Here is a 21617-nt window from a genome sequence, read left to right as displayed (position 1 = left end):
GTAAAAACAGGCTGAAAAAGCAGATGTAAACAACAAGGCAGAAAAGAGGTAAACACAACTTAGGTCTACAGGACCACCAGTGGCATTGAGAAGGTGAATTGGAAGCAATTATTTCTCCTCATGCCAGCACTGGGGAGCAAGCAATGCAAATAGTCAGGCATAGCTGAGGAAGTGCTTCAGGCAGTATGAGGAGCTTGCTGCTGTCAGGCATTGTAGAAATCGGTGTGCAAATACGGGTCAAAGGAGGACTGGAAAAATTTGGGTGGAAGCAGGGGTGTGTCTGTCAGGACTTATTAAGCACAGTTTTTGAAATGCATCCTCTAGTTTGGGGGCTTTGTGAGCCCACGACAGCTGAAAGGGGGTATATCCAGGTGCTAGGGGTATCTCACACTACATCTGCAAAGTCAAGTGACTGGGTGGCCTTTACTACTGTTGGAGACAGGACCTCAGGCTAGAGATGTTGTTTAAAAGCCACTGGGGCACAGCTGCACTCTAGGCAGCACAAACCCCAGCACAACTAAAAAGCCTGATTTGGGAAGTTCAAAGCCTGTTGTCATGTACTCAAGCAGTGATGCGATTCCTCACAAATGGCTGGTGTAGCCTGGGAGTCAAAGATAGATGCAGCAGTCGAACCCACCCATCTCTGAAGACAAGTAGAGCATTGCAAGAAGAATCGTATTAACACTTCAGTATCTAGCCAGTCATATCAGCTAACCAGGGCCCTCTGCTGAAGCTGGTGCTATGCAGAAATTGTGGCACCCATCTGAGAACTTACAGCCCCAAAATAAAATTATACAATCCATGCTCGCAACCAGAGAGAAGCGGCCGGAACCAGTTCTGATCAGTGTAGGAGGTGGCAGAGTCAGCCTCCACATTTATACCTTCAGCTTGCCTTTTGTCTCAGCCTACCTTCTCTCACTCTCAAAGGGAACGTAAAGAAGCACACTGTGGCAGAAGATAAAATGGTTTTTTCTTGCTACCCTGCTCTCTGCCAGCACACGCGTACAACAGCCGTGAGCAGGGGTGAACAGAGCTTTGAACAGGTTCTTTGAAACACAAGCCCCGCATCTCTCCCCACTGAGGCTACAAGCACAAGTCAGACCCAGCTTTGTCTGGAGACTTCCAGCCCTTTGGACATCAGGGAAAATTTGAGCATGACCACGTATGCTAGGCAGTGGAGTTGAGACTAAGAAACAGCAACCCCTGCCCACAGCCTTTGGATCTTTCAATAAGCCCAGGGATGGGCTTTAAGTAAAGCATACCTGCCTCTCCCTAAGAAATCTCTATCCCACACAACTCTCCCGTTTATGTTGTCTGTACTTGGAAGTGATACCGTAGAATAGCACAATTACAATACTGGACTTATGCCACAAGAGGGACCCAATTATCCACATACAAGCCTCAGAGTTAAAGAGTATCAGAAATTACCATTTGAGTAAGAGTAAGTGTCCATGTAGTCCAGTACTCTGCCTTGACCAATGGGAAGAGGAGATGCTACCTAGGAGGAGCATGCCTGGACACCTAACTATAGTCCATTCGCCTCATACACACCCAGCATCTATGGTCCCTAGACTAGGGATGTTAGAGGTCACATCCTCAACTACTCCTTTTAATAAATGTTTACAGCCTGTTGTCCCTTTGTTTGTCCAATCTGTTTCTGAAATGCTGATACTGCCTGCCTCATATGGCAAAAAATCCAGCACTAATCTCTGTGTAAAGAAGTATGTCCTTAATCAAATTCATACTGGTCTCACTGAGTATCCCTCACCTCTGCTGTTGCAGGATTTAGGGATTAACAGTTCTATGTGCACCTTATCGACCACCTTCCTGAGTCTATAAAGCTCAGTTATATCTTCCCTCAGTCTCCTCCTCTCCAAAATCAAGTCTAAGCTTTCCTAGTTTCTCTTCTTAAGGCAGATATTCCATTACCTTAATCATACTAGTTCTCTGTACCTTCTTACTCAAGAAGGACACAGTGGAGTTAGAGGAGACCAGAACTGCACACACTAATTGAGGTGCATCAAGGACATGGGCAGCAGGAAAATTACATCCTCTATCTTATTCTCAGTATCTTTCCTGATGGCACCTAAGTTTTGCTGGCTTTTCCAGCTGCAGCACAATGAGCTGATGATTTCAGAGAAGTGCTGTTTCATCCACATCACAGCTAGGTACCCAACTTGGATACCCCCAGCAGCCAGCATCTTACAAGTACCTCCCATGACTTGTTTCTGTGGGGATCATGTCTCAGTTCTTCAGACAAAAAGGAAAAAGACATCCAGAATGGACTATCCCATACAAATGTCCATGCCAGGGACGGCAGGCTAAAGGAAAATTTCTGCTTTGATCTTTTCTGTAACTGATTAATCAGTATGTCATTAGGTGCTGAAATGCAAATATACAGTACGTACCGCTCTAAGCATCACAGAATTGTTCACTCTCGGTTATTTTGGAGCAGCCAGAAAACACAAACTAGAGAAATTTGGCTCTTGTACATCCATACGCAGCTTTCTTACACACCACAAAAGGTTCCAAACTCACAACTTCCAAATTTTTACCCCATCTTCCTTGCCAAATACCTATTGTACAACTGATAGGAAGATTGTGCCAAGAGAAAACAGAGCTCATAAGAAAATGCATGGACAAAACATTCACAGGAAGACATTACAGTTGAAGACAAACCAATCACTTCAACACCTTCCAATACAGGAGAGAACTAGTCTAGCTAGTTCTGGTTAGCTAGTAATCTGGTACTAGCTAACCAGATTAGCTAGTACCAACCCTCAGCAGACGAAAACCATTCTCAGTCAGAAAAGGCCTTAGCAGAAAGACAGTAGAAGGGCAAGTGCTTCTTTAGAAAGGATTTGGGTCCTGTTACCTTCTTCTGGCGGCAGAGGATTTTCTCCAGCTCCTGCTCTTTGCTGTTTAGTTCCTTCTGGAGCAGGTTACTCCTGTCACGTCTCAGTGCTTCCTGCAGAGGTAAAGACACACAGCTGTGCATACAACACCCAGCATGGTAAGAGCTGTTCCTTAGCCAGATGAGCCACCAACTCTCCTTCAGACCAGAGAAAGTTTGACTTCAGCCAAGAGAGATGAGGTACCTGGCAGAGCAGCCTCTCCCTTTCTGCTTTGATCTGTTGCTCCATTTCTTCGTAAAGACATCTCACTGCTTGGTCATGGTCTGTCTCCTTCCTACAAAAGGCAGGGTGCACACTGGTCAGGAGAGAGAAATAATACAGAAATGAAACGAGAAAGGAGGGTTGAAACAGATCCCCCTAACAGCTGTGTGGCATTGAGTGGGATTTTAACCAGACCAAAACAAACCCATGGGGATCAGATCAAGATAAAGAGTCATTTTATTACAGCAAGAAAAATCTCTGCATCTGTCTCTCCTTGCATTTGAGGCAGCATCCAAGCATCAGCAGGTTCCTGACAGCAAATGGCCACGATGTTCTCCTTACCGCTTCAGTGCCTGTTCCATAGACTCCTTCTCATGATTCACCTCCCTTATGTACGATGAAACACGCAACAGAAACTCTTCAAAATTGGATAAGAGCTCCGGACGCTCCTTTCGTAGCCGAGCCCAGAGCTCCCGAATCTCATGTGGACTGGAGCAAGCATACAAGAAAGAAGGAAAGCAAATGAGTTTCTGTGTCATCTTATGGACTGTTATTCGAACTCCAACATGCACTTGGGACAGACAAACTGCACCTCTCTTGTGACGACCTCCATTACACCATCATAGCAAAGAGGGAAGTTGGACAGTGATGGAGCATGCATGCGGAGTGAGATCTACTGCGAGGTTAAAATAAAGGAAGTCATCTGAAAGAGAAAAGTCATCTAGGAAGCTAACCTGGAAATATTCTTTTTTCAAGTATTCACCAGTAACACATTTGGTGTCTAAACCAAGACTCAAAGAGATGAACACTCCACAAATTTGCTGTGAGCTATGGTCAAGCAGCAAGCTGTTATAGCACAGGGATTTTAGGACATGTCACATAGGTGTTTTTCTCACACCAGAACTGTACTGGTGGATGCTACTGTCCTTCTTATTTATTTATTTTACAGGTTTGGAAACAGAGGCACAAAAAAAAAGCAGCAAATTTGCCCAGGTGTCACATCAGGATAATAATGTAAGAAGCCCTGGAAACAGAGTCGTCTTTTTCTGAACCTGCAATGATTTTGCAAACACTGTTTTGGTACTTAATTCATTGCAACTTGAACACAGCACTTATAAACTTACTCTTTCCCAAAAAGTCTTTAAACCTGCAGATATCAATTCTTTTTATGGAAGAGCTTTTTATTATTTTTTTCTTTTTTTACATGCCCTTTGGAGGGACTGCCTTGAAATATGCAGAATAATTATACCTATAGACATTATCCAAATATTTTTCTTTGTCAGTGTATTTGTCTCCCTTAATATTCTTTGTGAAAAAGCAAACAAAAAAACCCAACCAAAAAGCTCGATTCCCCCTGCTACCATTGCACAATAGCTTCCTTTTTCTGTCCCAAGTTGAAAAAGTTATTAGCACTTCATCAAAACATTGTGTTTTAGATAAAAGAACATATTGAGTCCCGTTAATAAATAAACCCATTTCTTTCTGCAAAAACAGTGAAGATAGTTCAGGTTCCTGCTCCAACCCCAATTAGCTTCTGTTTTATATTACTTCTTTACAACAGCTGGCTTGGCATAAAGGCATGACATGAAGTAGCTACTGAACTCATTGCATAAAACTGCAAGTTAGCGGTCAAAATAAAGCACAGGATAATTCCACTTTAAGACCTGATGCTTCTCAAAGCAGAGTTATAAACAGCAAAGACTGTTTTTCCAGAACAGTAATATGGCCTTTCACAGTGTCAGCCCATTATTTGAGGCATAACAGCTTTCCAGAATTTTTCAGGACAGAAGTTGTTTAGCATTAAAAGAAACATGCAGGTGCTTTGCATCACAATGCAAATGAGACAAAAAAGTCTGTTTCTTGACAGATGCAGCTCTGAAAGCAGCAAACTCCTTCACCATAAGCTTCTGTCTCCAATCCTGTTCACGTCCTGCCCCTATCTGGGCTGCTCCCTGCAAATTGGCAACACTGTTGGACTACAATGCCTGAAAAAAAGAGCTGCCACAGGTGCAGCTGGGCACCCCAGCCCAGCACACATGCATCAGTAAGAACCTGCTATGCATAACGCTTCACTTGGGAAGGCCCTAAAAAATGACTGGATGACACTGAGGCCAGCAAACTCTACTGGGGCCACATGCAAGGGCATTTATATCAAGTTTCAAACCTGTCCTGGTTTCAGCTGGGATAGAGTTAATTGTCTTCCTAGCAGCTGGTACAGTGCTATGTTTTGAGTTCAGTATGTGAAGAATGTTGATAACACTGATGTTTTCAGTTGGTGCTAAGTAATGTTTAGTCTAAAGTCAAGGATTTTTCAGCTTCTCATGCCAAGCCAGCAAGAAGGCTGGAGGGGCACAAGAAGTTGGCACAGGACACAGCCAGGACAGCTGGCCCAAACTGACCAACGGGGTATTCCATACCATGTGACGTCCCATCTAGTTTAGGAACTGGGGGAAGCAGGGGTGGGGGGATTGCCGCTGGGGGACTGACTGGGCATTGATTGGCAGGTGGTGAGCAATTGCACTGCGCATCATTTGTATATTCCAATCCTTTTATTATTACTGCTGTCATTTTATTAGTGTTATCATTATCATTATTAGTTTCTTCTTTTCAGTTCTATTAAACCGTTCTTATCTCAACCCATGAGTTTTACTTCTTTTCCCAATTTTCTCCCCCATCCCACTGGGGGATGAGTGAGTGGCTGTGTGGTGCTTAGTTGCTGGCTGGAGTTAAACCATGACAAAGGCTCAGGTGACAATCTCTTGCCCAGTTTAGCCCTTCACGCTGTTCAAGATCAGCCCAGTCCCAAGCAGCCCCTTGAGCACAGATCTTTCACAGAGAATCTTAGAACTAAGATTGTCTGAACATATGTGAACAGTCACACACCATTTTGGAACAGACAGCACACTCATCCTCCCTACCTCGTCTAACTCTCACATGCTTTTTTTTATTTGCTGCATAAAGATGGGCTTCCATGCCACAAACTGTTACACTTTACAGCTGTGGTATGAACTCTAGTGTCTAGTTTGGGAAACTTTTTGCAAAAAGCACTGCACTAAAAGTAATTTGTAACTGATGAGAAAACCCAGACTTCATTGCATTTGTTATCAGGCATATGAAAACCCAAGACAGCAGTACTGAAAGCCCAAGTAGTGTTTCACAGAGCAAACAGCTCAGTTCACCTTTTTGGTCTTCGTTGGTACTTTGAAGTTTTGGCATTGCAAGATCAAAACAGGGTAGAAGTAATGCCATGAAACATCACTACTTACTCTTCAAACATTTGGGCTGCTCCAAGCTGCTCCATCATGGAACAGAATCGTTTCTCTTCATCATCATCTGTGGGGTCCAAGTCATCTGACCAGCCTGACTCAAAGGTCTCCTCGTGTCCGGAGTGATCCATTCTCCCAGCCCCTTGACACAATTCAATCCTTATTAACTTTCCTGGTGGAAGAAGAAGGAAAGAAGGAGAATAAAGAAAGTAAAATTGGATGTCATTTAATAAGCTGTTTAAATGGCAGCCCAACAGACCTGCATGAGAAACGGTCTGCATGCTGCCGTTGTAGAGTGCAGCTCCTGGTCAGTAAAGAGCCTTCGTTCTGATATCCCGAGTGATGTCATTGTCCAGTCAGCAATGCTGGGACTGAAACTAGCTCCCAGCCCAACAACAGGCTGTTACGGCTCTGCTAACATCTGCGTGAAGATGACCTGCCACCCACAGTCTTGGATTCTCAGCATGTGAAGCATGCGGCATTAGGTCACTTTGCTCCCATGGAGCGGTGCTGTAGGTTCAGTTGCCAATGATCCCACAAGCTCCCTCTGGGACTGCAAGCCTGGCACTGAAAAGCACCATGCCTCAATTGCGCAGCTTGAAAAAAGCGAGGAGGGGATCATTACCCCTCCGTTCTCCTGTGCTACATCTGTTCTGATTCAAGTCCTACAGAACAAGGACCGCCTCTTGCTAGGATTGTGTAGAGTGCCTGAACAAAATGAACTTACCCTCTGAGCATGCCCTCCTGCCCCATCCCACGTACAGATGGCTCCCAGCTATCTGGATCCTGTTTCATGCTGAGACACTAATGCCATGAGAACTTCATGCTATGCAAGGCATGTGACAAATATTGGTCCTGGGAACAAACTCTTCTCAAAGAAACAAATCAAACAATCCTATCCAAAATGCAGACCTACATCCTGTATACAGAGGTCAGACATCCTTCAGCAGCTACTGTTCCTTTCCAAAACATATCTGCTTCGTTCAAAAGGCAGAAATGACATTCCAAGTACAAGGCCAGGAGCCAAGGATGTTCAGAGCACAGATGAGAACATGAAGCTGCTCTAAGGGGAAAAGTATCCACTATTTGTGTACTGCTAGTGACTTAACTCCACCACTTTTTAGCTCCATGTGTCCAGAATCTAGCCACTTCTCTCCCGCTCTTAAAATGTGCTGTAAAAAAAACCTGCAGTGTGGAGATACAGGCAGTGAGGCTCACACAGTTAATTAAGGAGATGGACTTAGGTTAGGCACTTTGGATGTCTGCTTTAAAGAAAGAGTCATTATGTCTCATTATCTCTCTTTTACAGCTGGGAAAATTGAGGTAAAGGATGATTGTTTTGACATCCTAGATGGATCTCAGATTACTTTAAATTGAACAATTTAAATGTATGCTCTTTTATCAGTTGTGCAGATGCACCCTGTAACCTCTCAGAGGCCATGCAAGGAGCCCTCCCAAGAAGCAGACTTGATTGCAGCTTGAACCACTTTGCTTGATTTCCACCCTGCACACTCCAGAATGAAGACAGCAATTTGCCAGGCCAAACTCTTGAGTTAGGGGCAAAGTCTGAAAAGGATTTCAGTGAAGCCAGACACAAAGAACAACCATAAAGAAAAGAAATGCAGAATTAAGTGTTTTGCCTAGACTGGAGCAAGTGCCATGGAGCCAGGCTGCCAACACAGAGTGGTACCTGACAACTGGTGGCTGACACAAAGAGAAATCTTGACTACCTCTACCAGCAATGACACAGAGGCAGGTACCCTCATGATGTCCATCTATGGCTACGGCTGGGACAGAGGCCTCAAACAATGAGATTTGGGAATAACCAAGTCATAACACAGAGGGCACTGTGGATGCCAATGTCCAAATGGTGCCCGTTCACCTTCTACACAGCGCTGGACAGGAAAGCCCACACTCCCAAGATGACTCTGGTTTCTGGCAAAGGCACCAGAACCAGCCAACAAGGATTGACCCCTGCAGGCATGGGCACAAGGCAGAAACAGGCATAGTCAGCAGGCAGTCAATGGGTTAAGGCATTCCCTGAACAGGCTGGCCCAAGACACAGCTTTCCATGTTTATTCCTAAGAAATCTTTACAGATTCTCCCTTCAGGGGTGGCTGTTTCTGGTCATTCAAATTGAAGCACCAAAAAAGGGCCACCCCCCCCATCCAAAGGTTATTAGTGCTATGGTCTTTCCTCCTCCTTAACATCCCTGTCACTGCTTGTGCTGCTGGATGATGACTCTGGTATAGGATTAGCATTCTCTAGTGTTTGGAAAAAACAACAGCAAGAGGAAAACAAAAGCTCATTTGCCAGTGTGCTAGCCTACTAACAGGACTCCTACTAACATCCTTGAACAGCACAGCTACCAGCTGGAGAGAGTTGCCAAGAGGCATATTTTTGTCCCCTCATGCAATCAAGGTCCTTATCCAGATGAACAGGCTACAGTTATGTACCATCTCCAGTAGGAGATGTTCAGAAGCTGGCTCTACCAGGTAGGCAGGTAACAGCTGTGGAATAAGGCAACACAAAGCCTCAGGAAGGGTGATAGCAGTATTACACACACACACCTTCTCCAGTGATACTCACATAAGCATGGGGCATTACCCTGCATAGCTGGTACAGCTTCAGCAGAACCACTGCACTTTCTTACCAACATAAAACTTCGTGTCACAGGTGGGCTTTTTCCTTCCTCTGCCTCTGTGCAGTTCTTACCTAGTCCCATGCTGAACTCCACAGGCGTCAGGTATCCATTGTTGTTCTGTTCCAAGCTGTCAAAAACAGTCTCCAGCTGCTCAAGGGTTAGGGGGAGTTCGCTCTGGAGCCGCTGCAAAGACAAAAGAACAAACAAAATTAAGGCACGACTCAAGTCTTCCCTGTGACTAGCTCCTGTCCCTGCCATCCTCAGCTTTGGCCCACAGCGATGTGCCCTTTCACCACTGCATCCTGGCTGGGATGCAACACTCTGCCAGTACAGGTGAGTGATGACACAAATACCTGTTTGGACTCACTGATACGGCAACACTTTCAATTACTGGGTGATTCAACCAGGACTGCAGAGAGGGAACTTCGGGTCATTTTGTTTGGCAAGAGCTCAACCTTCTCCCCCCCCTGCTTCAGAACCACTGCTTCTAGTTCACTGCCTGCCTCCCTCCACCCCTGCCCAAAGGTGGCTGCTCCCTGGGGCACTGCCAGCCTCCTGTGACCACTGCTGCTCCCAAGAGAGCTCTCTGTCAGCACACCAGGTACCAACTTCAGCTCTTTGGCCAGAGACAGAGGACAGACTTGTGGGTGTCTGGATTCAGTTCCCAGCTCTTGCAGAAAAACTTACAGATCATAAACGAAATGTTCAGTCCATAACAGAGAGCTAGCTTTCTTCTGTCATCTTCTGCCTGTTGAGACCGTATCATTAGCCCCCCAACACAGATAAGGAACAGAGAGATTTCCCTCCATAATACATGTGCAGAGCACCTAGCATGAAATGGCACCCAAAGAAGCTTTCAAGCAACATGAGGTATAGACTAAACCCTCATAACTGTCTGTTAAACGTGCAGCTTTAGATAAAACCTTAATAAATATTTATTAATGTAACTATATAAAATTAGGCATCACACAACCCAAAACAAAGTGAGTCAATAATTAAACCAGCATGGACCTGCCAAGTGCTAATTATAGATGGAGGGAGAGATGGGACAGGAGAAAAACAATCCACATGTAACCTTCCTGATAAACCATTAAAACAAAACTTACAAAGAACTATAGAGATTCTGTTAACAAATACTGTTTTTAACAGAAGTGGCAAACCACATATTTCTAGAGCAAAGTTGTAATTCAGGCCTAAAGTGAGTTTTTGAGATCAAGCTATAGCTATGATGAAGACAAAAAAAAGTTATACAGCTTTTTTTGTTAAGAGGTTGGTGGATTTTTTTTGTTGTTGATTGTATGTTTTTTTGGGGGGGTTCTTCTTTTACTTTGTTTTTTTAAATTAAACCAAAGATTTTTTTCCCCCCAGATTTCCCATCTACTGCATGCTTAATGTTTGTAGGAACTGTTGCAAACTTTTTGATTTTATGCATTCCTTAAAAATTTGGAATTGCAGGCTCACTTGTCCCAGGAATTTCCTGGAGGTCCAAGGCCCTCCTGGGATTTTCAGTTCCTAGCAGCCAGCTGTGGCAGAGTTTGGCTCCCAGAAATCTGAATGAGATAGAGCCCATGTGTACACCCCACACGTGCCGAAAGTAAAGACATGCCATATTCTCCCCTCTTCTGCCACCCGTGACTTTACAGCTCCTCCCAGAAAAGGGGAAGGCCTTTTTCCCTCACCTGCATGTCCACCTTGGTGATAAAACCCTTCTCATCCTTGTCACACAGCTGGAAGAGCTCCCTTGCCTTCTCGAGCATCTCCACCTGCACATCTTCCAGTTTGCTCATTTGGTTGGAAGGAGAAGCACCAGAAGCCACCCCATCCTCCTCATCCCCTTCCGCTTCTCCTTCCCAGCGGACGTACCCCAGGAGCGCTCCCCTCTGGTTCTCCATCTTCTCAAAGTCTTTTCCCCCAGGGCAGGGGCAAACGGAAGAGCTGCAGGGCAGGAAACAAAGAAACCCCAGTCAAACATGACCCTCCACTTCCACCCCCACACACCTAGTTACATGCCTTGGCGGTTTGAAAGAACAATATTCAGCATCCATATCTGGACTAGATGACCTTTAAAGGTCCCTTCCAACCCAAACTATTCTATGATCTGTTACTGAGGAGTGGGGCGGAAGGGAGGGAGTTTGTGTCAGAGGTACACACTGTGCACCAACATGGGTGCAACTAAGCCTACCACACAGCCATAACCCTCCACACTGTGATGGGCTCCAGACCCCACACCGAGCAATGATGCTTTTTCGCCATCTCTTCTCCTCTGGCTCAGACCTACAAGGCAGTCAGAGTTCTCTGCTGGTGAAAGCCAGGTGCCAACGGAAGGTTTCAGCAAAGATGAGAGGATGAGAAGGGAATATTAAAGCACGCAGGTAAATCTACATGAGAGCACAGTGATAGTTCCACACTAGCTGAGACAGGGGGCTCGAACACTGCTAGCAGGGCCAGCTCCCAGGTCTTGCATAGCTCCCTGGATGCCCTGACCAGCATGCTTCTCTCTGGTCTTGGTTCCTCTGGTAATAACATGTGCCTTTCCTCCTCCTGTTGCTTTTCTGTGCCACCTTTGAACACCAAACCTGCATCACAACTGCAAGAACCCAGAGCGGGATGAAGGCAGATGGGAGGAAAATCTGCGCAAGTGACAGAGGGAAGAGAAGAAGGAATGTCTCTCCCAGCTGTCTCCCATCCAGGTCCCCTGGCTGGCCTTCCACCTCTGACATTTTCTTGTTAACGCTTTCCCACATAGTAACTCCATCACCTTTCATGTTACTAGAGCACAAAGAAAGATCAGACAATTTCTACACTGGGAGAAATTTAATAACCTGGGCACTCCTTGCCTTCCAGCCTCTGTTTTGAGACCTCATAAGCTGCCAAACAGAATTTTAATCTGAAATGTTCACCTTTATAGGAAGGAAACCACGTGACTATGGAGACATTTCAGAGGCCAAAGAAAATAATTCCCATTACTTACAAGAACCTAAACCAAAAAAGCTAGGAATGAAAGCACCCCTTTAAGCACAGCACTGTGATTGTAAAGATGCATACAACACATCCCTACTCGAACCTACCCTCTGACTTAACTAATGCCATGTAACACCCTCCAACAGCTTTTCTTCAGTAACACCACCACATTTTAAACTTGTTGCACTGATTGCTTTAGACTTCCCTTTCTGCAGATACGCATTCTGCATTGCAGGACAGAAGTGAGCTGTGCAAGCAGACTGAGAGCAGATTTTAACTGTGGTAGACAAAGAAGGCTTGAGGCTTGTTTTGGTTTTTTTAGTCTCCAAGAAATTAAAAGCCATGTACAGATGCTGTGATAACAAACAAGTTAATTCTGTTTGCACTCTTAGTACAACAGGAGGATAAAGAGCATGATGGCCAGGAAAAATGTCACATGCAAGAACTACATGAAGCTGACACAAAAGGAGAAGGCAATTATGTACCACGCTATTTGACGCCGTTTATTACTGCTGGTATGTGAGCCAGAGGGTGGTTCTGCTTCAAAGAACAAGCAGAACACATTGCTCCCCCTTTCAAATCAGTGTTTTTTCAGGGCACCTCTGTTTAGTGTCACTTGAGAAGATATTTATTTGAAACTCTGCAGAAGACTACCTATAAATGGGTACTATTATACGTTTCTAGTCAAGTAGACACCCCTGGCAACCAATGGACATAGAGCTGGACCCAAGCTTTTGGGAATACTGCAGAGGAAAGGAGGGAAAAAAGCATGAAAAGCAAGAAGGCAAGGCGTGTCTTTCTTGCTCTTTTTCAAACACACCCTCCTTTTTTGCGTGTGTGTGTGTTATGGAGCCAACACAGCAAAATTTGGAGACTAAAGCTTGATTATCTCCATTAGCTGGACAGTCAGCTTGCTTCTGATGGCAAGTCTGTACATGTTAATACAAAGAATTCGGAAAGAACTCCAGCTTACTTTTCACATTCAAGTAAAAGTTGCAAATCTGGCCTTGGAAGAAAAGAAAAAAGACCCAAATATCCTATGCTGCATAGGTGATTACAGTGAGGAATCACATAGCCACACTGATGAATGAATGATAATTATTGGCTGCTACAGGCCACCTTGCTGGAGCTTTTTGCCAGACCCATTCCTTCCGCAAAGACACAGTCTCAGCACAAGCAGCACCCTGTACCAGAAGGTGAGCATAGGTGGCAGCAGGGGAGGAAACAGAACAGTTCAAAGCAAGAGCCATGACAGAATTGCAGAAAACAGCCAGAATAAGAAAAAGCACAAGTAAGAAATACGTTTTCTGAAACATCCCTCTAGCTGCCTAAGAGACACCGAGGTCCCCAGAAGTAAAGAACTTGCTTACTTATTATCAGCTTCATCATTTATATTTCAAAACCTGAGCAGCCCATGCAGACATCTTACCAGCTCTGCTGCAGCAAACAAAAAGTTGTATGAGGATGTTCTGTTCTGTCTCTGAGACACATTTGCAAGCTGAAATCAGACCCATTACATCCCTACTTCTAGCATGTCCTCATTTTATCAAAAGCCCAGCTGTACTGTAGCTCCCAAACGTTGCCTGAGCTAAAACCCTCTTAATGAAAAGAGCTGGGACCTGACATGGACAAGATTCTGAAATGATTTCACTCACATGCAAAAGATCAAGCCCATCAATTCAGTGTTTGGAGCAAAGAGTCTCTTGTTCAAGCTGCTTCAAGCTAGATGTGGCTCTCTCAATGACGGGAGAGCATTTGTAGAGGAACAAAGTGGCAAATAAGAGAGCCCCAGCAGGTCTCATGGACTTCTCTCCCAGAGGCCTTTGACTGAGAAGCTCTTAGTCTCCATCCCCATTTGTAAGAGCATTGCATAGTATAAATGCAGATGAGGCACAAAGCTGATCTGTCGAACAAGTGCTGTCATACCTTCCCCAGTTACAGATCATCACTGCAAACTACTGGGGAAGCAGCTTCATCAGCAAGATGCAGAACATCACTGAAGGACAACTTTGAATGAGGCTGAGGTCACTAGAACACTAGAACTGTGGACTGATACCCAAAAGTTGAGGCCAGCAGAGCTGGCTTGGGTGCAGAAAGATTAACTTGGGAAGGGCCATGCTTGCCTGACACAAGTGGAGAAGGCAGAGATAGGTATGGGCACCTAATACTTTTGGTCAGGCAAACCTGCCAGGTTCTCTCAGCAAGACGTAGCTAAGCCACCTTCAGTGACAAAGCTTGGGGTTGTTACCAAAACTTCCTGACAGGATTAATTTTTCCAGGTCTCTTCTGCCAGGAGAAGCTAGTCATTGAGTCAGCACCAGTTAAGAATTAATTTGCACACCTAGCCTGGAGTCAGGACAATCTCTGTTTCTTGGGCTGTTGAATTCCATCATAAGAACATCCATAGCGGGTCATGGCAGAATTCATCTAGCTCAGCATCTTACCCTCAACAATGGCCACGAACGGCCTATGAGGGAAGAGTAACAGCAGGGCAAGCACAGAGAAGGATCCGCTGAAGAGATCTGCCAGCTTCTAGCCACTGTCAGCCTAGGGCAATTCCCGAGCCACATGGTTCCTCCCTCATCTTCCAAGACACTTGACCAGCCTCCTTTTGAATCTGTATGAAAACATTCACTGTTCACATGAACATGCTGATAGAAATGGGGTGCCTGCTGTAATCAGTGGGTGCTGACAAAGCTTCACGGGACTATTCCAGTTCTCTGGGTACACAGTTTGACCAGCACCTGTTCCACAAGAGATGGCGTCCCAGCTTCAGCTCAAACAAGTGTTTCCTGCCACCTTCACATCTGGGAACTGTGGCAAAGACCAAAAACCCCTCTCCCAGGGCCTGGGAGATCTACCAGCAAGATAGAAATGCCAGGGACACAGGGGCACCAGTGGGCTCCAATTGCCCTGGCCAGCCTTGGTGTGTAATGTTCTTCTGCAGCCCCTTCTTCCCCTACCCCCGGAGTCTGGCTGCCTATGCTCAAGGTCAGCTCTGATATTGCACAGTCCAGATTTGTGCAGTGTCCAACATCTGAACAACCAGATACAGAGCTTAAGAAAAAGCCAGTGTCATGGTTTAACCCCAGCCAGCAACTAAGCTCCACACAGCTGCTCACTCGCTTCCCCCCCCCCCAGTGGGATGGGGGAGAAAATCAGGAAAAGAAGTAAAACTCATGGGTTGCGATAAGAATGGTTTAATAGAACTGAAAAGAAGAAACTAATAATGATAATACTAATAAAATGACAACACCAATAATAAAAGGATTGGAATGTACAAATGATGCGCAGTGCAATTGCTCACCACCTGCCAGTCGACACCCGGTTAGTCTCCGAGCCTCGATCCCCCACCACCACTCCCCCAGTTTATATACTAGATGTGGCATCACATGGTATGGAATACCCTGTTGGCCAGTTTGGGTCAGCTGCCCTGGCTCTGTCCTGTGCCCCTCCAGCCTTCTTGCTGGCTGGCCATGAGAAGCTGAAAAATCCTTGACTTTAGACTAAACACTACTTAGCAACAACTGAAAACATCAGTGTTATCAACATTCTTCGCATACTGAACTCAAAACATAGCACTGTACCAGCTACTAGAAGACAACTCTATCCCAGCTGAAACCAGGACAGCCAGTCTCAGGATCTGTGGATTACACCAGATATCTCCTGCCACAGTGTGTGCTGGGGCCCAGCAAACAAAGATTCACCTGCTCCTGCAAGACAACTTTCCCAGAGCATGGAAAGCAAACACAGATCTTCTCAGACACAGCATAGAATAGGAGATTTGACTGCCAGTAAAGACAGCTAACACAAGGTCTTGTATTTCTACACAGAGGTAACTCAGGCCAGACTTAAATGCATATTTTAACCACGCGAGGCATAAACTGCAGTTTGTCCTGTGCAAAGCTGCCCCAGAAAGTCAGCTGGATCCCACGGGCATGGCATTCTTTGGGGAAGTCATAAGGCCTGCATTTTAATCCTGACTCAGCTTGCCATATGGCCCTGGGTATGTCACGTCACCTGCCTATGCTTATAGATTGTCAGCTCTTCCAATTTGGTTCTGATGCTTGTGACAGCTGGCACTTTATTTTAAGACTCAGTTCCTGGAGACTGATAATTACATATGAAACTCAGGCATCAAAATAGTTTCAAAGCCTCAAAGCTGAAGAATGAAAACCTTGAACACAGAACTTGAAGAAACTGCAAATTTCAACAAACAGAAGAACAGACCCAAGGTGCTTTTCCTGGAAAGGGGAGATACTATTTTCAAGGTAGCGTTACAGGGTCATGATTTCCACTTTATTGTCTCTGAAAGCTTCTTCTTGTAGCAGTAACCAGTGTTAAAGAGGTAAAGAAAAGTCATGGCTAAAATGCTATCAGCAGCCAAGCCCTTATCTATGTGACCGTGACCACCATGTGCACATGACAACTTTTTTTTTTTCCACAGCCCGATGACAAGGAGGAAAGGAAAGTGGGGAGTGCAGCCAAATTTTCCACAGCTGGTCCTTAGATGACCCCAGTCACTGCAGGGCATTGTACACACACTGAATACACAGCAGTCCTAGCAGTCCTGCCCCAATGCAAGATAGTTAATGAAGGAGGAAAAAACTAAGCACAAATGGCTAAGTGGCTTACCCAGGATTACAGAGCAAGTCCAGTGTTTGGATCCTGTAGAGCTATAAGCAAAGGCAGGTTTTTGCTTTCCTGTACCACTGAATTTTTGGTGACATGGTGATGAAAGGAAATACTAAAGAAGAATCGTTACAGGTAGGTGTCCAAGGTGCACCACAGACTAGTGCTCAGATAACTGCTGGGAAGTTTCCCAGAAGACATCCTCCTGTATCTCTGCCTAAGGCAATATTGTTAGAAACAACAAAACCACCCCCATACTAAAACTAAATCTTTAAGCCATTTATTTAAACAGATCAGAAGAATACACAACTTTCCCTTTCTACTCCTGGTGCAGAAAAAGTCTTACAACTTTAAAGGAAGGAATTCACTGGGTGTTTAGGCGTGCATCGATCACACTCTTGACACATATGCTGGATAAGACAGGTTTGATCCCCTGCATGAGAAAACATTACACAAAGAGAAGGAGATGAAAGGCTGGGGTAAGGGATCTCTCCAGCAGAAGCCTGTTGCTTCAGCAAATTACAAATGCACAGCAAAAGCACACCAAGATGCAGTAGTACAAAGCATTTGTTGCTTGGTCATGGAATGGGAGCATCACTCAGGAGCAGCTGAGTAACAGGTATATATTAAAAGAAAGGGCAATAAAAGCTCCACAGTTCCTTATACCCTTTTATATCAGACATATGCCACTTCCTCTGTTTGTTCTACCTTCCTTTCCCTCCCAATGTTTTGAAAGCCAATAATTACTATAAAAAGTGCTCTTAGTAGAACACAGTCTACACCTACACATCCCAGATTTGATAGTACTGTGAGATTCAGTGATCAAATACACATATTTACAATTATTATCCTAGCTGCATGCAAAAAGCATGTATTCTAAACACATTGACAAAATTACAGCCATACAAATCTGACCAGGTGAAGGTAGAGCAGAGGTCTTGCCAGTGAATGACGCTGACCTCCATGTCAAACTGGCTTCCACACAGGCTGAATTTCCAAAAGTTGCTCAAAGGAACCGGGCACCCATTTGGTAGAAATTGTTTTAAAAGGCTCTGCCATGTTGCCTGAAAAGGCTGGGAGGAGAGCAGAAAGGAAAGAGTTATTTCTCAGTGTACTTTGTTCAAAATTAATTTTGCTCTTTCCTTCTCTAGGAAATCTGTTTCCATTGTTTGGAATTTGTTTGGGTGGTTGTTGGGTTCTCCCTTCCCAAAGGGAATGGCAGGAAAAGAAATACACTGAAAAATTAGAAAAACATCAATTGTTTTGTGAGAGTTTTTTCTTTTAAAAAACGTAAGAAACCTATACACACCCTGGGCAGAGAGCCTGAAATCAGGTGTAATATCTAGAGCTACACTTCACTTACTCACTCTCTCTTTTAATTGCCTGGACTTGATTGTATCCCTTTAAGGAAACAGGAACGAATCCAGGAACCTTTGTGTTATTTATTCAGCAGGAGATTAGCCCAGCTCCATAGCCCTGAGCTAACCCATGCTGCAATATCGATGGATGACTTCATCATGGGATATGCCAGTACAATACAGAGGTATATCCTAGAAACAGAGAGCTGGAAGGGGCTCCGTCATTCTGAATAGCATCTTAAAAAAGTTGCTCTGCTGCAGTTTACTGTTTCCCTCACCAAAGTTCATCAAACAGGAACACTTCTTTATGACTTAGCATACCAACTTCTTGATCTTTGCTAAACAAACTGGCCACAGAGAAACTTGTTTGATGCAGACTCTATGCTCCTATCTGCAAGCAACTATCTGCAAGTAACAGTTCTCTTTTTTTTATTTCAAGAGGTGAACAAATAAACTTCTTAAAACTGCACTCACTGATGCTTCATGACTCAACAGCACAACACGTGCCAAGAACCATCAATATAATAAGTCTTCAACACACACAGGTATCCACAACATACCAGAACAATATTATTTCCCCTAGAAATTGCCACAAATTACACCCACACACCGCTCCCCAGCCATGCCTATCGCAAGCTGGTGACACTTTGCAGCTCTCTCACACTGGCACAGTGTCACAGCATTGGCACTACAAACATTGAGGGCGCGTGTTTGCACTGGAACTGCTCCTACTAATTGGGCTTTTGGCTTTGTTGGGTTGTTTTGCTTGGGGAGTGGAGAGAGAAAGCATCAGTTTTTCCTCTAACAATATTTGGGCCAAGAGTTAATTCTCAGCAATTAAAACCAAAATCCAAACCACATTTTTTCCATAAACACCTAATGGTCTTGGATCTGTCAATATAACTAGCACGCAGCTGATTTTTCAGAAAATAAAGAGCATGCCTGCAATAAGACATGACAAATAGCAATAGCTAGTTTAAAAACAACTAATTTTTACAAATTCCTTTACTTTTTATAAAGGCTTACAGGTTTCCTGAAACTTTTTTTTTAAAGAGACAGAACAAAACATTGCAACATCTCCTACAATGCAACATAAGGATTCATCTTACATACCACAGCGGCAGGGGAATGGAAAAACCAAACCTTTGGCTTCAAGAAGAATTCATTGTATTTTCACAGGCTGGAGATCATGCTGCACATCCACAAAGGACATGGTTACCCAACAGTAAGTAAATATCATTCACTTAGTCAAGTAGAAAAGGCTCTGATCAGTAGCAAGTTTCCCACCGATGCCGCTGCTGTTAATACTCTACCACAAATACATGGCTGTTAGAGGACAATCAGCTCAAGAATATAACTGAGAAAGAAAGATTATTTTAGCTGTGAAGAGATAATATAGCCTTTATTCACATTAGCTGAATACCGCTAACAGCATTGTGAAGTTGGAGGTAGATGCTGCTTTGAATTCAGCAATCAGTAGGTAGATTACACCTACATAACACCAAGCATGTTGACTGCAGAGTGTGTGCTCTGCTGGTGATACCTACAGGCCAGGCAGGTAGACAGGAGGCAAACAAACTTTCTTTGCCAGCCCAGATGTGGGAAAACGAAGAGAGAAGACAGAGGACTTGGCATTTGACATCAGACATGCTGGATCATTTTTGATTCAAATTAAAAACTGAGCACTGGGAGCCCAGGCAAAGGAGATCCCTGCTCTATTCTACTGCTCTTTTCCAACGGCTGGTGCAGCAGGCAGGAATGCCCCATAAGGAAGAGAAGCTCCAGACCTAAACTGGCATTTAAAGCTCTTCAAATAGTCTTTACAGGAAATTATATAAATCCAGGGCAGCTCCTCAGCTTGTTTAATTGAACATTGCTGGCAATTTCCTCTTGCCTTTACTGCCACTTTAGTAAAGGGAGCACTTGTGTGCAGAGCAGGTAGTACCAGAGACAACAACCATCAGAAGTCAGTGTGCTTCTGCTGGGCTCATGCCACTAGTTATTGAACAGCTAAGATGTCATCCAGGAAAACTCAACACATGACAAGCACCACCTTGGCTGCTGCAGCTCACCAAGAACACATCAGCAGAAATGCTGCAGTGGAGACTCCTTTCACACCCTGAGAGCAGCAAAGGCACTGGTACACGAGGTTCTTTCTCAGCCCCCAGGAATGCAATCACACTTGGTGTCCTGCAGAGAAAATTCAGGCTGAAAGGAGGCACACCTTAGTGCTGTGCTCATGGACAGCTGGACACACACCATCAGTGTCCTCAAAGTACTTCAAGGGCAAAATTATATTATGCAGAAACAGCCTTTTGTTGAATAAGTGGATAAAAGGTTCTAATGGATGTACAAAGCTTGAAATGCAGAAATTTGGTTTTTGTGGAGTTGCCTGTGTAACCAATTCCTGAATGGCAGAGATGGTGAAGAATTGTGCCCAGTCACTGTCTTCTTTAAGAAAAGAATCCAGGAGCCTCAGATAAAACTGGGTGGTGGCAGTTGCATGTCAAACAGGAGGAAGCACTTCTCTGCAAACCATTAAAGCATGGGACTCGCTGACACAGGGTGCTGAGGATGTCACAGGTGTTCACGGGCTGCAGAAGTGGCCGTTTTTTTCTTCCCCGAGTTTGTCCATAAAGTACTATCACACAAAATACTTGTTTTGGTGAACATTTTCTGAACCACAAACAGCCAAAAGAGTGTACTAGGGAAGTATTGTTACACATTTATGCTGGGAAGACAAGGGTATCTGCCATTCGCTGCTGTTGGAGACACAATGCTGGTTCAGCCTGGCCATTTCTCAGCATGAATAGAGGCTGTTTTCTCATCAGCAGGAACCACCCTCCAAGTACACAGAGTCTTCTGCCAAAAGGACCACAGCATTTGCTGCATTTTCACCAAGGACAGTCCTATGAACTGGACTTGATACTCCAACAGCCAAAGGTCAGGCTTCTCCCCACAACTATCACTGCTATCAGACCCATAACTTGGGTGCTGAACTCAACTTGGACCTCCCTTTGAGTCCTCAGATTCTAGCTGTCTATGTAATATAAGAACAAAGATTTTCCTTTCCAACAAGAATCTGCATCTCTGACAGCCACGCACCTTGTCTGACCTCAGCAGAAACCCTCCTGGGCTGCTGCTACCTATGCACACTCGTCCAGCAGAGTCACTGTTTAAGTCAGTCACCCTCTCTAGGCATCTTTTCACTAGTTCTTACCTTTGTTGTAAGGGAGAGAAACAACTGGTATTAGCTTCATGGACCATGCTCTTTCTGCCACCCAGCCTCGGGATGCTGAGCAAGAATGGTGTTGACTGATGCCTCTATTTGGCTCCCAATCTTGTTCTGTCACTTCTTCATTAAATTTCCCAACAGCCACCGACTGTCCTGAGCTCAAGCCCCTCCTGGCCAGTTGCAAGTTTTCCTCAGCCGCTTCAGTGCCCTCTTTGTGCAAAGGCTAAAAATCCTGTGACAATCCCATCTCACCTGAAGTACTGCAGGTGTAAGCTCACAGAAAAGGGCAAGAGCCTTATCTTTGTTGATCAAGATCCTTGATCTTGAAATCAGCCTCATACAAACAAAAATTCATAGCCTTATGTTGTCCTCAAATAGCTTCCCCACCACACACACACACACACA

The 21617-nt window shown here is 44.6% G+C and overlaps 1 protein-coding gene across 1 annotated transcript in view; it reads right to left on the bottom strand.

Moving 5' to 3' along the window:
* Window positions 1-21617, bottom strand: part of CRACR2B (calcium release activated channel regulator 2B) — a 49666-nt gene that overhangs the window by 17708 nt on the left and 10341 nt on the right. The window contains exons 3-8 of the mRNA XM_049820693.1: window positions 10706-10961; window positions 9098-9209; window positions 6383-6554; window positions 3459-3605; window positions 3099-3189; window positions 2876-2968 (exon numbers count right to left, since the gene is read on the bottom strand). Coding sequence (XP_049676650.1) covers window positions 2876-2968; window positions 3099-3189; window positions 3459-3605; window positions 6383-6554; window positions 9098-9209; window positions 10706-10961 — 871 coding nt within the window. The remainder of the gene's footprint in view (window positions 1-2875; window positions 2969-3098; window positions 3190-3458; window positions 3606-6382; window positions 6555-9097; window positions 9210-10705; window positions 10962-21617) is intronic.

The sequence above is a fragment of the Accipiter gentilis genome, chromosome 17 (assembly GCF_929443795.1).
Source record: "Accipiter gentilis chromosome 17, bAccGen1.1, whole genome shotgun sequence".
NCBI classification, from domain to species: Eukaryota; Metazoa; Chordata; class Aves; order Accipitriformes; family Accipitridae; genus Astur; species Astur gentilis.
Note: the sequence above shows the minus strand (reverse complement) of the source record. Positions and strands in the feature narration are given on the sequence as shown.